Source organism: Sphaerodactylus townsendi, linkage group LG03 (genome assembly GCF_021028975.2).
Source record: "Sphaerodactylus townsendi isolate TG3544 linkage group LG03, MPM_Stown_v2.3, whole genome shotgun sequence".
Lineage (NCBI taxonomy): Eukaryota > Metazoa > Chordata > Lepidosauria > Squamata > Sphaerodactylidae > Sphaerodactylus > Sphaerodactylus townsendi.
Window position 1 is genome coordinate 94,039,011 of NC_059427.1, and position 17,636 is coordinate 94,056,646.

Here is a 17,636-nt window from a genome sequence, read left to right on the forward strand (position 1 = left end):
CGTTCATTATCTTCTCTGGGGACACTTCCCAGGGAGGTACCACAAGATGCCCTTCCACTTAGTGGCAGGACGACTGTTGGTAACTTATTGTGAATGGTCCTTTTCCTCTGAGCTTATTAGGACATCTCCCCCCCCCCCCCCCCCAGTCATCGCTTAAAATGTAGGCAACTTTCTATACTCTATGTGTACTATTGTGTCTTCCTGCTCATTGCTGTTTCTAGTTAATAGTTCATAACAAGTTATTAGTTATAGTTTTGTGCTTTGACTGCTATCCAGAATACCCAAACTGAGGAAATTGGGCAGTGTGAAGCCAATCAGGAAGGAGAAAAAAGTAATTTCCTGCCACCCCTATTGGATGGTGAGAAAACACCCACAAGATGTCCTCCTAAGCTCAGAGGAGAAGGACCGTCATAATAAGTTACCAACAATCATTCTGGGGTTGGAAAGGAGGGCTGGTGGAGAGGGGTATGCAACAAACATCCACAATCTGCCAGCGCCTTTTGCGTTGCCACCCTGCAGTGTGATCCATACAGTGAGTAAGTGAAGTGAAATCAGTAGCAACACCATTCACCAGTTTTTAAAAACTGACTATCTAGATCTGAGAATGGATGTTTCCTTTTACTGGTTGTGTAAGTGAAAGTGAACCACCCAGATAGCACAGAGTACCAGGCATAACCTTGGTTTAAAACCAAGAGGTTGGTTCGAAGTGTGGAGAAACAGATTGTAAAAATGTATGCTATTTGTTTGTAGTTTGTTTGCCTATAGAGCTAATTCAGAACTCTTCACTTGCAAAAATACAGTAACATGCTTTATTTCACTATTTCTGTAGTGCATATACCTTGTGGATTGGTTAAACCGCCTCAAGTCCAAATGCTGAGAAAATCAGGAAAGAAATGCTTAATATTAATTAACTGTGGGACAGAATTATCCATAAAAAACAAACAGACCTTATGAATGGTAGCTAACTTCAATTATACTTTTAATTTATCCACCTTGTGAAGTTCTTGTTCATTGTTAACGTAGCAGTCTAAGACCAGGAATTATAATTTTCATTTGTTCTCCCATAAAACTTTTGCACTTCATCATAGCACAGGACTCTGTTACGCTCCAGAAAGTAGACTTGCATATTTCATAGTGTCCTAATTTCTTTAAACATAGTTATTGGCTTGTTTCACTTAACTGGAGGAGATTTTTGTCCTGAATCAGTTATCATCAAGATGAATGGCTATTTTTAAACACAATAAAATTGAACTTTTTTATACATTCAGAAGTTCCATCCATCTTATTTTATCCTCTTAAAATATTTCACCATTTTATTCAATTATGTTCCTGCAACCGTGAGCATCTTTTAAATTCCTTAAAAATTGGAAGCTGAGATCTGTGGCTTTCTAACAAAAACCCTTATTCGGCAACAGGCCACCAGGGGTCGTGTAATCTGAATCAGTATTTCTTACACTTACATAATTGCTGTGAAATTTGCAGTGTCCTTTCCTTCTCCCCACCCCACTAACATGCATGCTGCAAGCACTGGGGTAGGTTGGGGTGAAAAACTATTACAAAAGGAACTGTATCAAAACCACTACTGAAAGAAAACGAAAAGTGAATATATTTTGTTATTCTTTCCTTCCCTTTCAAGGCACAAAAAGAACTTTTGGATGCAGAACTAGACTATCACAAGAGGCTGTCTTCAGGAGAAGATACAACAGAGTTAAGGAAAAAGCTCAACCAGTTACAGGTGGAGGTGAATTTGCAACTTTATTTGCTCTATTTATAATAACATTGGCTTGCATCATATGGCTCAGCTCCAGTGGCAGAAAGACGTTACTGCTGGGGAGAGTTTTCTGCTAATTTACACACAATACACACAGACAATCACACACACATATGCGCACGCACACACTGCAAACCCTGACCTACCCCTTAAGTTGTTTATGAAGGTCTTCTGACCCTCAGGAATAAAAGGGGGGCTCAGTGTAGTTAGAATAGAGGAAGGGTGAACAGAGAAGTCCTATTCTATAAGCCTCACATCACAACCTCTGTTCATCTTATGAATCTTGAAGGTACAAGTGCAATCCGTGCACTAAACAGTACAAAACACGGTGCTCACAAATGCTGAAGACGGTTCTTTTCTTGTGTAGGCTGCCCGTTTAGGTATCTTGCCTGCTGGTCGTGGAAAAGGAACATCTGCTCAAAGCAGAGGTCGAGGACGAGGTGGAGGAAGGGGGAGAGGTACAATGTACCATATGGTGGTCGATCATCGTCCCAAAGCACTATCTATCGGGGGCTTTGTGGAAGAGGAAAAAGACGAGTTGGTGCGGCATTTCGCAGTAAGTCAGCAATTTGTGACTAAGATTTAATCTAACCTTTCTACTTTCTGTATAAATTCATATCTGCCATAAAATGAACACTGTTTTGGTTGTGTTGGTGACTGACTAGTTCTATATGAATTTAGTCTGCTCCTTTAACTGGAAATAGTGATAAGATTGCATCCTGTGTCTTCATGCACTCACGGCGAACTGAGCCATTTTATAGAGTAGTTATCCATAGCTTCCAGTTGGTTATGTCTCCCTGAGCTATAATTTTCTTATCCATAGTTCCAACCATAATTCTCTAAAATGGATCATTAGGGCTGTCATAGATTGAAAGGCTACTTCTCAGTCTTGAAATCGCTCTGGAGTAACTTTTACAAGTCTGGTGAGACTGACTCAGACAATTTTCACACTATAAGTAGTGGTTCTCTAACTTTCTGAAATTGGACTCACTTTTAAATGTCTTTATCCAAAAGTTCTGTAAGCCTTTCTTGCTGCTACCCCCTACTGAAGCCCACTTGAGTCCTCAAATTTTTTCCCCTAGGTTTCAGTGACCCCTGAAGTGGAAGGCAAAAGTAATCAGAAATTGCCACTCCTCTGTTTAAGAACAGCACGGTTGGATAAATGCCACTGTGCTTTTTTATTTTTTTATTTATTTATTATTTAAATTTTAATACCGCCCCATCCCCAAGGGCTCTGGGCGGTGACCCACATACAAAGTGACCCACATACAAAGTAATTTTGTGACCCACATACAAAGTAAATCCACATTAACTAAATTACTTGATGTGTATGCTGCCTCTATGACCCACCTCAATAAAATACAGGAATGCTTTGCATATGGTTGCACAACAAATCACTTTTAAAAATGTTTACTGTAGCCTTATTTGGCAACAGACTCCTTCATGGCCATTTTGCACATTATTCCAAGGCAGTTCTAAATTTGTCATTGAGTCTCCTGGAGCCTTATCTTCTTTCTCGCTGCTAGTCCTCTTCCTTCCCCTTGTCATTGTTTACTAGTGGTTTTGTACATGGAAGTAAATTTGTAAAGGTCTCTACTTGTATGAATGCAGTTGGCTGGGAGAATGTGTTGTAGAGGCACTCTTGGTTATCTCATTGATCTGAGCTTTTTGCTGACAATTCAGGTATACTATTTAGGACAGGCGGACCTATTTTTGAGGAGTACATACATGAATACAATTTAGTTGAATCTTTTTGTGGATAAAACAATTCTGGTTGATCATTGAGAGACCTTGGCCCACTCTGCACTGGCCAACAAAGCCGGGCTGGGGGTGATATAAACACTGTTTTGGGCAGGAACTTTGCAAGGTTCCTGCCCAGAACACGTCTCTACACCGCCCCCAACCTGCTCCGCCAGCCTCAGAGAGGATTATATGAGAATCACTCAATGAGCAATGCTTTTGTTTTATGGTGGAGCACAGTCCGCGGCCGAGACAAAGTGGCCCACAGTGTCCAATGTAACTTTAAACAGGCGAATGCGGCTCATTGAAGGCTGATTCTCGCTGCATCTCCCCCAGCTCCCATTCGCAGAGCCACCGAGGGAAAGGGGGGCATCCCATGGGCCAGGGGGTTGGCCCTGCTGGCAGGCAAGGAGGAGGCGGGAGGCAGCAGGGAAGAGACCCACAGACACGCCTCCATGCGAAGGTGCGTCTGTGGTCCCCAGCAGCCGTGAGGCCACTCGCTCGCGTGCTCCACCAGGGCTCCACCGGCGTCGGGTACCCCAGTGTGAGCCCGCCTCCCCAGCCTGAGCGAAAGGGGCCCTTGTTTAATGGTCTGATTGCCCAGTAGCAGGCAAGATGAAGCTTCTCTATCATCCTCATGATCCGATTAAGTGTAGCATTACTCCTTCTATTGACTTGTTTGCCTTCTAAACAGCTACTTACTAGAATTTCCGTTACTTGGCTGCATGTGACTCACAGAAAAGATCTGGTTAATCTTTGTGGGTTCATTGTGCAGTCCCATATTGGGACCAGCATGTGTGCAATCCAGCCATGGTAGGAATAGATAGCTTTTCTTCTTCTCTAGCTAAATAAAGGCACTCACTCCCCCTTCCCTACAGCCAAAGGTGGGAAATATTCCTACCTAAACATCATGTGAGGGAAAGGGGAGGTGTGCCTTTCCTGCAGTTCTTCTTTCACTGCCACAGTGAAAGGAATCATTACTCTAGCTACCAGTCTTTGCTGACTGGAAGTTGGACTATTTCTTCTTTTAAAGAAACATTATCTTCGAGAATGGAGCCTGAGGAGGACTTGGCGCTTTTTAAGAAGTGCTTGTCGTGTGGAGCCAAAATGGCAAAATCCAGTCCTCACAGAGAGTGCCTGCTTTGTCTCAGTGAGGTCCACATTCCATCGTCCTGTAAGGTCTGCACGGCCTTGATTCCTGAAGCAGCAAGGTAGGGTCTCTCAGGTTAAGGCAGCTCTCTACAAGCGTGCCCTGGCTCCTCCAAGGGAAGGGTCCCAATCTACCTGTTCTCCCTCGTCATTTTCCACTCCTGTGGGTCCTGGGAAGTTCATCTCCTCAACCCAAACTACCAGAGCCACTTCTGAGCCACCTCTCCTGAAGGACAGTAAAACAAAGCAAACTGACAAAGGGGATCACAAAATCAAGTGACCAGGGTCCCCAGTCCTGAAAATTTCTGGGATAAAAATCCCCATCTTCCTTCACCCTCAGAGTCGCCTGTCCCAATTTCCTTGAGGGGCAGGAGTCCCAAAGGGGGTTCAACTCCTCTCCTTTGAGGCCCCATTCATCTTGTTCTCGTCAGCGCCAATCACCTGGGAGCACTCCTACTTGCCAGCACACTCCATCTCTACCGACATCATTCAACATCAGTCTTTGCCTTCTTCATAGCAACGATCTTCATCTTGGCACCAATCGATATCTGACCACCAATCGACTTCTCAGAGCCGATCTGACTTGTCTTCTGACTTAGTAAATCCATATGCGTCTCCTCTTTGTTCTATGTGCAAAAGTTGATCCCCGCTGGGGCGCAGCCGATCTTCATCCAGACTTTCTTCTGTTAAAAGTGTAAGCCCCACCTGGGCTCCTTTAGCAGAGGATCTTCAAATTCATCCTGTTTCATTTGGATGATGATGCAGTTGAGATTCCACAGTCCCCTTTCTGTGGGGAAGACTCTCAAGTCCTAGCTCTGCAGACAGTTCTTCCAAATCTGCCATCCATTGCACCTGCTGCACAATTCACTGCACCTTCTGCAGGTCCTTGGCCACAGTATCCTTATTCCTACCCACCATATGTGCAGTTTCCAGCCCATCTGTGGAAACAGTGGGAAAAGGGAGTGGTGCAAATGACGTCACCTGTGTCCTCAGCCTACACTCAGGCTAGTAGAAGAGCTAATGACTAGGGAACACTATCTTCAGTTCCAGAGGATCAGTTCTGACATCCCTAGAGTTTGATCAGTCACTCTCCATCATTTGTTCCCCATATCACTCCCCAATGCATGATCATCCTTCGATTTCAAAGCATTCTTCGGGGCACTGTTGCTCATCTCCTCATCAGTCCTATGACAGGTAGAATAGTTCCCCTTTGGCATTCACCACCCAGATCAGCCAGGCATGGTCAAGGCCTCCCTGGTCAAGGCCTCCAAGGTCAAGGCCTCCAAGGCCTCCCTGGTATTGACAGTTTTCAGAGCAGTCATTGGAACCTCTTCAGTCATTGGCAGCACGTTGTTCCCAAACAAATGCCTCTTCTCAGCATCTATCATCAACTCCAGTTGTTTCACCGAGATATTCTTATGTGTCACTGGTTTTCAATACCGAGACATTCTTATTCTAGGGACCATTCAGATTGGGTCACTTATCTGAGCCTTTGGACTCAAGAAATGAGTCTGCTGCTTTTTCATTCTCTCCAGAGGAGATCATATGTGAACTCACTGTAGTGTCTGCTATGGATGATTTCCACCTGTAATAGGTTGTACTACCAGGGTTTACGGTCCCCCTGTGAGCAATCTCCCCATATTAGGTTCCTTGAGTTAAGAGTGGTAAGGTTTGCTCTTGTTTCATTTTCAGACATCCTGGTCAGGAAGAGCATTCAAATTGGCACAGACAATATGACCACCCAGTATTATATCAACAAGCAGGGTGGGACAGTGTCAACACGTCTGTGCAGGAAAGCCAACCTGATTTGGCATTGGGCTATCCACCATCAATCATTCTAGCCATCCACATCGCTAGCCAGCACAATTTGATTGCAGATTGAGCCAAAAATGACTTCCCATCAGGACTGGCCCCTCAATCTATTTTATTTAGCAGCTGTCTTTGAGAAGTGAGAATCGATTTGTTCACTTTGCTGCAGAATTCCAAATGTGTGATGCATTGCTCCCAGGCAGGATCTGGGACAGGGTCTCTGGGCAGGCTTGTGTAGGTATGCGTAGCAGGCATCTCCTGTATGTTTTATCTTCATTTGTCCTCCTCAACAAAGTGCTAACAAAAGTGCGATCCTACGGCTTACTGGAGCAGTTGACCATGGTTTCCAGTTCTCAGGACCATGTTTGGGATCATATGCCACTCGTTTCCTCTGATACGCAACCTCCTCAAGGCTAGCCTATTATGTCACCATGACATGCCATCTCTTCAGAATGGCTCATATGTCAATTATCGATTGGTTTGAAAGATTAAGAAACGTGTTGTTGTCATCCACAAAGCCCTCTACCCAGAGGTCTTATTCTTACAAGTGGGACAGATTTGTTCACTGCTTTAAAGACAAAGGGATTGTTTCTGAATATTGTTCGTTGACTGAAGTATGAGTACCTACTGATTCTTTTGGACTCAGACCTTTCTGCAGCCTCCGTTAAAGTTCATTTATCTGCCTTTCATCTAGGTCTTGGTTCTTCCTCCTTGTTTGCCCACCCCTTCTCCAAAAGGTTCCTTAAGGGACTTCAGAACACTTGCTCTCTGTTAAGTAGCCTATGCCTCAGTGGAGTCTCATTCTAGCGTTAGCCCTGTTGATTGGCACTGTTTGAGCCCATGTCTAAACGCGGATTGCATCTGCTGTCCTATAAGACTGTCTTTCTCATGGCCATTGCAGGCTTTGCAGTGGGAAAAGTTTCACAAGAATAAGTGTGGGATACCTCCCAAAAGTTGTCTTGGCCTTTTATTTGGACCAAGATATTGTTTTATCTACCTTTTTCCCATCTCCTTCAACACCTGTGGAGATCACTCTCCATTCCCTGGACCTTCTCAGAGCACTGGTGTTTTACATAAATAGAACAGTTCAGTTCTGCAAGATCTTTTTATTTGTTTCAGTGGCCATCATAAGGACCATAAAGTTACTACGCAAACACTTTCCAGATGGATGACCAAGTCCATAACTTGGGCCTGTGAGTTAGCAAAGATCCAATGTCCATTGGGGGGTTTGCGCCCATTCCACAAAAGGGCAGACTGCATTAGCTGCGTGGAGTTCCAATATCAGTATTGTTGACATCTACAGGACAGCCATGTGCTCTTCCCCAGTGACGTTCATGAATGTTGATTCATACTGATGCTGCTGTTGGGAGAACCGTGTTGCAGACTTTGTTCAAATAGACAGCCACATACTCATCTCCAAGGTGATTAAGCTTGCTACTCTCCCAATGTGGGACTTCACTGTGAACCCACAAAGATGGAATACAGTATTGCACTTACTTGTAACTGTAATTCATCAAGAGGCTTCCTGTGTAGGCACACATCCCTCCAACCCCACCGTGGGCTGTTTTTGAATTTGGTCACTCTACATCTTGAGAGTATTTCAACTGTGGGGGCAGTGGAAAGTCTGAGGGAAGGCACTCCTCTCCCTCCTCTTGCCACATGAAGTTAAGGTGGGAATATTTCCCATCTTCAGTTATGGGGGAGAAGGAGTGAGTGTGTGCCTTTATTCAGCTAGACAAGAAGAAAAGCTTTCTATTCCTACCGTGGCTGACCTGCACACATTTGCAGTCCCAATGTATTCCTGCACAGGAACCCGCTTAATGAACTACAGTTGCAGGTAAGTGCAGCGCTGTATTTCTCTGAGGTGGGAGGAGAAAAAACAAACTAATCTGAAGCAACAATCATAAAAAGTTGGTATTCGAAAGTTACACAATCTAACATCTTGTGAGATATTCTTGATGTAACATTTATATAGTCTTAATACTATATTATTATGTTACTACTATATAGTAAAGTAATGGTCTACATGGAATACATACTTTCCTGTTTTTAGTTTGCTCTTCAATTTATATTCAGTTAACTTGTGTTATGGATCGACAAAACATGTTACTAAATGAGAAATCACCAGGGTAGGAACCAAATTATTCTAAATGCATCATTGTCACTTCTGGTCTAATTTGTAATGATATATAGTTTATAGTGGGATCAAAGATCTTCCCAGTTGAGACCATCAACTTCATTCATTTGCAAAAACCTTGTCTTGTTTCTGGTCTTCAGATATTTTGCTAAACGTTGTAGAAGCATGCTGCCGTAACTGAATATTTCCTGAAGTGCTGATTGTTGCGTTCCTGCTGTTCGCACTTGGTCCACCAGAAAGTACTGTTTTTAAGCCTCACTTCCTGCATTAAGCTTTGGGAGTTGTACCTTTCCAACAGATACCATGTGTTAAGGGCAGGAGTTCCAAATAGAGATGCCAGATCTCTTAGCTTCCCCTGCAAACCTGTAAGTGGTGAACTTTGACTAGTCTTTCAATACTTGGAATATTCAGCATAGCACATGAGTGCTGGAAGTAGTTTCCCACTAAATAACTCTGACACCAACCTCGCAAACTACTGTTTAAACTTGGAAACATAAAAGGCAATTTAGGAGTTCATTGGAAGCTGAGAAGTGTGAAGTCATATAGGATTATAATAATCTTCATTTTGTATTTCAGTCAAATAGCAACAGAATCCATGTACACGGCTTTGAATGATGAGCTTTATGGAGTCAAGACAAATACATTTGTCTCTTCATAACTACTGTTTTGGCTCACTGTACAAATTGGCCTTTTGTTTTAAAATACCTTAATGGTCAAGTAACCGGGAAATCACTGAATGGTTTCTGGAATTAATTGTGTTGGTATGCTATAATACACAAATCAGTTTTCTGGTAAAAATCCAGACCTTCTGCATACTTTTAGAATTTAGCTTTTATGAGTACAGTACTACCTGACATTTTTCTCTTTCACCAAGTCTTTCCCTTCTGCACATTCTTTTCCATCAAAACAGTCTTAAGGGAAGCATGTTACCTTTTATTACTGCTGCATAGTAAAACATGCATATGATGTGTCTTACAGCAATTTGGAGATATCGAAGGCTTTCATGAAGAAGACTCTCCTTTAAGTGTTGTTCTGACATTCAAATCCCGTACTGAAGCTGAAATTGTAAGTAACGTTATGAATAGTCAGCATGCTCCATTGGCGGAAGGTGTTAGAATGGGTTAATCTTCTCACTTGCTCTGAGCAGGCAGGTGTAGTCAGTTTTACTCAAGTTCTGAAGAGATGGTGCTGGTTTAATATTTAGGCTAAACATTCATCATACTGAATGTAGTTAAGTTACTGTCAGTTAATGGATATTATTGGATGTGTCATGGTTAATATAAGCAGTTTTCCTGTTTGGCTTCAGTACAAAGTTTTTTTAAACAACACTCGTTTAACTTGTATGATTGTGGGCTGTTTCTAAGATTATTCAAGTTTATAATTCAGCAAATGAATAATGATGCACTCAGTAATTCAGAAAGAAAGAATGTGCCAGTAACAATTGTTATAAAGATTTCTGGTGAAGAATTCGGAGCTTCTTTGAATGCTCAAACAGACAGCGTATTGTCACTGATTTTCTCACCAGATTACATGCATAGGTGTCATTTTCTGAAATATCCTATTTTAGGCTGCTAACCAGGGATTAAAGTTCAAAGACCGACAACTTCAGATATCATGGCACAAACCCAAGGTACCTTCTGTGTCTGCTGAAACTGAGGAGGAAGAGCCAAAGGAAGAGGTATTGGAATAATTTACTGGAGTAGTTTGTCATTGTTTCTGGACGGGAGGATACACAATTAAGAAAGCTTATTGACTGGTTTAGTTCTCTTATTGTTACACTATTTCTAATGTACATTTGATAGGATTACTAGAAAATTTAGCTCTAGTTTAACTCTTTGTTAAAATAGTGGAATATAGCTAAGTATCTTTTCTTGCCTGATTTACAAAATTCTCATTCCTGAAGCTCTAAAAGGAAACTTTTTTGGTCTGAAGTCACCTGCATTACCTCATACAGCCAAACAACCAATTAAAGCACAGGTGTATTTGTAAAGTGTATAGCCATTTTGTATTTTCAGGAGTTCTTAGCAGTGTGAGGCAAAAAGCATAAGACATTATGCAATCCAGAGTTATTGTTATTCTTGTATACAAAGTTAGGCCCCTTCCGCACACGCAAAATAATGCATTTTCAAACCATTTTTACAACTGTTTGCAAGTGGATTTTGCTATTCCGCACAGCTTCAAGGAGCACTGAAAGCAGTTTGAAAGTGCATTATTCTGCATGTGCGGAATGAGCCTTTATGAAATCCCCATGATTCAGTTTTGCATATATGATCCCATTCCACTTTACCAGGTATAAATAAGTATAAGTGCCAACTAATATTTGTTCCCTTAATTCTTCCCCATATGGTAGCTGCCATCAGGAATATAAGTTCCCACCCCCCAAAAAACTTTAAAAAACCCTTTATATCCTTTTGATAGTGTGTTCAAGCTTATAAGGCAGAGTGGATAGCTTATGTGGTTCTAAGGAAAATAGGGTGAGAATCCAGTGTTTCTTCAAAGTAATATTTTATTTATAATTGGTAACTTCAAGGTTTCAAGCAAAATATTTATAAAATGAAATTGAGGCAACCAATTTGAGAACTTCATTCAACATAAATTCAACATAAATTCACTCTGACACTTTATGACAGCTTCTCTTGTAGTTCTCTCAGACTCTTTCTTTATTTTGTCTAACAGTTTATCGAGGCTCTGACTTTCTCACTCTGTTACAGATCTTTGACACTCTATGACTTCTCACATAGAAACCCTGACACACTCACTAGCGTTTGCTCACACAGAGCTTTTACTGGTTCGGTCTTTCACTCAGAAGCCCCAACACATTATGCCATGCTCATACTAACTCTCTCTTTGACAATCCCAGTCCTTCCACTCTGAAATCCTGTCACCTTCTGCCAGTCCAGCACAGCCCTCCCACAAATACACACTTGAATCAACCAATCATATCACCCCCCTCTCACCCCCCTTTCTCTCTCCAACTAGTTCTCAGTTTAAAGTCACACAGACATTAAAATTATTGCAGTAATCTTATAATAACTGGAGAACAGTAAGACATCCATCTCTTGACCTCTCATTTGGATGGGTTTAAAAAAACTGCAGATGAAACTTTGTTCACATAATGGATCTTTCCCGTGTCCTACAGTGCCTGTTTTACTTGAACAGCTTCTCCTCAGGGTCTGGGTACTCAAACAGCATGGGGATGCTGCATAGGGAGAGGAGGGAAATGTTTCTCAAGTGGGACATTCACAGAAATTGCAGACATCACCATAATGCTCTCCTTCAGGAGAACTCTCATGATTTGAAAACGAAGTAAAGTACATTATGTGTCTGAACCAAAATAACAATCCATGGGGGCAGTTGCTGACGTGGGATGTACACTTCAACAAAGCTGGTAATGAACCTGGATCAGTTTAAATTGCAGCTGCATCATAGGGGAGGCATGATGAAGGTTGTTCATAGGCTAGAGAAAGTAGAGCTTTTTCATCCTCTGTCATAATACTAGAATACTAGGCTTGGGACCAGGCGCCACTCATAGGGAATTTGAGCAGCAGTGGCATAGGAGGTTAAGAGCTCATGTATCTAATCTGGAGGAACCGGGTTTGATTCTCCGCTCTGCCGCTTGAGCTGTGGAGGCTTATCTGGGGAATTCAGATTAGCCTGTGCACTCTTACACACGCCAGCTGGGTGACCTTGGGCTAGTCACAGCTTTTCGGAGCTCTCACAGCCCCACCCACCTCACAGGGTGTTTGTTGTGAGGGGGGAAGGGCAAGGAGATTGTAAGCCCCTTTGAGTCTCCTACAGGAGAGAAAGGGGGGATATAAATCCAAACTCTTCTTCTTCTTTTTAGGATTCTGTACGCTGCTATTGATTTTAAGGCTTGTAATTGTGTTTTAAATGATTGTTGGATATTATGTGTTGTGTTGTAAACTGCCTAGAACCCTCCGGGGATGAGGCGCTCTACGAAATCCAAATAAATAATAATAATAATAGAATTGTAATGAAGGCCAACAACCAGCTAAAGATCTGGCAGCTGTGAAATCTACCATAATAATAATAATCTGTCCCAAAAGACCTGGGGCAGCACTTGAAACAAATTAACATTGACAAAATCAACATCTGTCAACTTCAAAAAGCCGTGCTGCTGGGCTCCGCAAACATCCTTCGCCGATACGTCACAACATCCTAGGCCCCTGGCTGGGGCTCGATGGTGATGTAGACCAACACTGACAGTGATACCTGGCTGCCCTGTATTTATAATAATAATAATAATAATAATAATAATAATAATGTGTGACCCAATTAGCTTGATAGACAAACAAAAGGAGATGCTTCTTTACTCAATGACTAATTAAACTGTGGAATTCATTGCCAGTGGACATAATAATAGCTGTGAGCATAGATGGCTTTAAAGGGGATGAGACAGATTGATGGAGGATAGGTCTGTGAACAGCTGCTGGCCATGAGGGGAATGAAAGGAACCACCATAGTCAGAGGCAGCAAACTTCTGGGTTGGCTAGGAGAAAATATCAGGAGTTTCTCAGCCATTGACTTCTGTTGGACTTCCAGGGCTACTGGTTGACCACTGTGTGACAAAGAAAGTTGAACTAGATGGGCCATTGGTCTGATCCAGCTGGGCTTTTATTTACTCTAGAACCAATCTGTTCTGCTTGTATTCAGTAACTTGCAAGCACTGATCAATTGATGGACAAGTGTGACCACTTTACAGCATTTAGAATCAATTGCCCAACTCTGATTACCACCTACTCATTACTGTAATGTGTCATTTGATCATGGGATACCTATTTAAAACAGCTTTACCCATATGAAAATATACTGGGAAGCTTAGGTTAGACCAAAATTTTGCTTTTTGCCTACCGTATTTCATGGTACTGTAATTTTTCTGAAACTACATTATCTTTTGTCTTTACCCAGGAGACAGAAACTTCAGATTTATTTTTGCCTGAAGATGATGATGACGATGATGAAGATGAAGATGAATCTCGTTCTTGGAGAAGATGAAACTTGAAATTAAATCATATAGTTTTAGAACTGTTCAAACTAAAACTTTTTAAAATTATTTAAAGGAAGTGAGTGAGCCAAAAATCTGTTTTGTTTTGTTTTTCTTTTCTTAGAGCAAGTGTGAGTTTCATACATGAACTTGGCAAAGAAGTAGCCATTACATTAGATCAGCCAAAGGCCCAAACTTATACAGAACTATAAAGATGGTTGTGATCCTCTGATACATTTCATCTTTAGCCTTTCAAGCCCAACTTGTGTCCATTCTATTTTTAAAATATGGATTATTTTATTATCAATTACCTTTACAAGTTTTATTTAATAATACACTCTCAGATGAGAGATGTGGGTGAAATTCATTTATATATAAGCATTGCCTTGAATCTGATCATTCAACCAAGTTCTTTCATTTGGTGATGTGCTATTTACCTTTAATTCAATTCCACTTCTGTGTTTGTAAGCCATCAAGAATTGCGCGTAATGTGACTGAAGGGATTATAGGGCAAGGCTGCCCAGCCCAAGTCCACTGTGTTGTATTCCGTCTAGTTATTTTGAGCACTGTTGAGTCCTATCATAATATTTTAATAATATTCTCAATTTAATTCTCAGAATTAGGTCAATCTATTTGATTGATTTTGGGTTCAGTTGAATTTGGGTTCTGTGAATTTCACTTTTGGCAGAACAAAAGTAGGCATCTGGCACAAACGACATTGAAGTGAACCGTTTTTGGTGAAGAGCACCCACTGCCAGTATTGGGAAATGGGCTTAGACATTTTTAGTACTCCCCAGCCATTGAAACACACTGTCCTAACTCCATGATTGAATTAATTATTTTAAATGTTTTAGTCCAAGTCTGTGCAGTATTCCAAGAAAGTTACTGCCTCTAGCCCACAAAGGCCAAGTACATGGGATGATATAATGCTGAACTCTCTACTGGATGTTAAAACTGTGGTTGAAGAAAGACAAATGGGATGATGAATATCTTCGATGCCTCTTTTTGTGCATTTGATTTTATCTTCTTTTTTAAAGCACCAAATAGGACATTGTGCTGATTCTGATGGAGACTTACCAGAAGCCTAGATATTCACGCCCATTGTGTTGCCCTGAAACCTAAATGTTTTACCCAGTGGATCTTTCCCCTTCATTCTTAGTACCTCTGTACTGTACTCTATACACAGTAGCACTATGTTATGTGAGGAGGCATGCAATGCCACTTGCATTCTGAACATTAAGATGTGAAGAAATGGAGCAAAAATGGTATGAACTCTGCTGATACTAATATCCACAGTGTCACCATACCTATGCTGATATAGAAGGAAACATTTTAGCACTACTGTGACCAAAGTGTAATTTAATAAATAAGTAAACAAAGTACAAGGTCAAAATACAATATCAACAATAATCACAAATCTGCATACATCTAATGCCAATTCCTGGTACAGATCAGCCACTTCTTTATCAACTTCAGCGGTACTCTCCTCCGAATGAAATAACTTGATCAAATGTGAAGAACTTTTGTTCCATCCACCTGAGAGATGCTGCATTTCTAACTTTTCCAGGCAATAGTTTCTTTACCTCTTTATTCTCTCTTGCGATGAGCGACTTCATCCTCGGCAGCCATTTCACAAGCTCTCTTAGCCTCCCTTGGAGCCTGTGAAATGGCCAAAATTGGATCAAGTATTTAATTTGGAGCAAAGTAACACTGAAGTTTGTAAAGAAGTGACTGGTCCGTACCAGGAATTGGTGTTGAGGTATGAAGACTTGTGATTATTGTTGATATTGTATTTTGACTTTGCACTTTGTTCACTTATTTATTAAATTTTACTTTGCTCACTACAGTGCTAAAAGGTTTACTTCTATAGCAGCATAGGTGCGGTGACCCTGTGGATGTTAGCCTCTTGACACTGTACCTCCCTTTGTTTTTTGCTCTTCTGATACTAAAACATGGGCGCAAGCAAACTGGAAAAATATTAATTTCTTCCTTCAGAGGTTTTTATGTTCAGATGTAATAGCACAGCTGATACTTGATTCACTCTTACTTACCAGTAGTAGTAAATTAACAAAGTCTGGATGTGACATTACATGAATTCGGGCATATTTTTTCTGTTCTTCCTCTCCATTTGGTTTCTTTATTCTTGTGGTTTGTGAAAGCCAATCTATTATCAATTTAGGTTCTTGGAGAAAAATTTAATTTTAAGAGATTTTCCCCCCTTCACATGAAGATCTTTGTTTTCTAGATTGCTACATTCCTCCTAATGTTGAATCTCAGTGAATGAAGATTTTTTTTACAAAAAAAGCACGATTGTTGTACATCTAATATACAAAGCCTTGCTCTTCTCCTGTGGTCTGGAATGTTTTTGGAATGTCTGTGGCTCAGCTTATGATTTGAGCCATCACAGCAAAGTGGTTGGGTCTGGATGGTTTAAACACATGATAGAGGGAACAAAGGATTTCTATATATATACACACACACATATATATATACATATATATATATATATATATTGTACAGGGATTTTCTTAAAGCTGTATAATTTTGTAAATATTTTGCTTTTTTGTGTACTAAAACTACCAGCATCTAGATTTCCATAAGAATTCTTGTATTTTTGTATGCGGAAGACCTCAAGGAGTGAATGAAGATATAAGAGAAATTTCAGTAGCCTTTGACACAGATCGGATGGGATTCCTTTTCATATGGTTTTTAAAATTTTGTTAGCACACTGTTCAAAAAAGGACAAATGTCCTTGTTCATAAGTGTTGGCTTCTTTGGTTGTGGATGAAATACAGGGGCTGAGGGGAAAGGTGTTTAATGAGGGTTTTTTAAGGATATGTTGGCTTACATTAATCCTCTAGTGACATCTTAAATGTGATTTCTTTGCCCTGAAGCACAAAAATGAGTTGTGCCCCTGAACTCACATATTGAAAGCATACTATTGTGTTACTGGAAATGTAAGTGATGGGCAGTAGGGTGGTAATTCGGTTAATACAGAGGAGAAGGCAAAAACTAGTTCAAAGTGACCTTCCTTTTGACATTGCTACGGATCTCCCTGTATTAGGAGTTAGTTGGACACCATTTGTATGTTTTAGGTAGGTGATTTTGAGTAACACTTTATTTTTAGTTGCTGTGAAAATATAATTTCCACCTTCACAAGCTGTAAAGACTTAGCATAATTAAATGTCAACTATATCTTCCACGTAACTTCAGAACTATACGTCAATTTAAAATAAAATGTTACCATTCTAGAATTATGCCTTATGGACCACTGAAGAGTGTGTAGAACTGATAGAAAATGAGAAGAATTCAAGTGTCAGTTGGTCAGTGAATCACCCTCTAAAGCTTACTTGTATTACTACTGTATAAGCTGTCTGGTGTGAAATATTTTGTTTTCTTCTGTTTTATAAATCCTGGAATATTAAACATGCAGCACCTGAAAACTGGTTTGAAAATATATGGCCACATACAATAGAGATGCTTCAGTGATTTTTAACAAAATCATGTGAAAAGGAATATTAAATTCCTCTCAATGTACAGTAAACTTGTATTATAGTTTTTATAAAATTGTGAACGTGTAATAGTATATTAGGAGATATTGTTGAATTTCTAACTGTTTATACATTTAAATTCATACATGTAATGTTTGTTTTATTGATTACAATCTGAATTTCTAAGATGCATGTTGTCTTTTTGCAATAAAGAGAGAATATGGAATGGTTCAAAATTTTTAAAAAAGGCATAAATGATTTAAATTGAAATTTGGAAAAATTTAATAACCATTCCAAAAAAAATTACCACAAAAGAACTGTATCACTTGGTTTCTTTTGGTATGTATATTAGTATGAATGCTTGTACAGTCTTGTACCTTGTATATGTGTGTGTGTGGCTGGGGGGTGGGGAATATGATAGTTGAAAAGGAATTGGGAAGAAAATGTTTTTCCTATAATCACTACATGCTCAGGAGTTGGGTATCTCTATAGAAATAGATAAATAATCCAGTCTTGGATCTGAATGGACATGTA

At 40.4% G+C, this 17,636-nt stretch overlaps 1 protein-coding gene across 1 annotated transcript in view; it reads left to right on the top strand.

Annotated features, from left to right (window-relative positions):
- Positions 1–17,416, top strand: part of RBM27 (RNA binding motif protein 27) — a 52,584-nt gene extending 35,168 nt beyond the window's left edge. Inside the window, exons 17-21 of the mRNA XM_048489965.1 lie at positions 1,637–1,741; positions 2,139–2,327; positions 9,585–9,671; positions 10,174–10,284; positions 13,536–17,416. Coding sequence (XP_048345922.1) covers positions 1,637–1,741; positions 2,139–2,327; positions 9,585–9,671; positions 10,174–10,284; positions 13,536–13,622 — 579 coding nt within the window. The 3' untranslated portion in view covers positions 13,623–17,416. The remainder of the gene's footprint in view (positions 1–1,636; positions 1,742–2,138; positions 2,328–9,584; positions 9,672–10,173; positions 10,285–13,535) is intronic.
- The last annotated feature ends 220 nt before the right edge of the window (positions 17,417–17,636 follow it).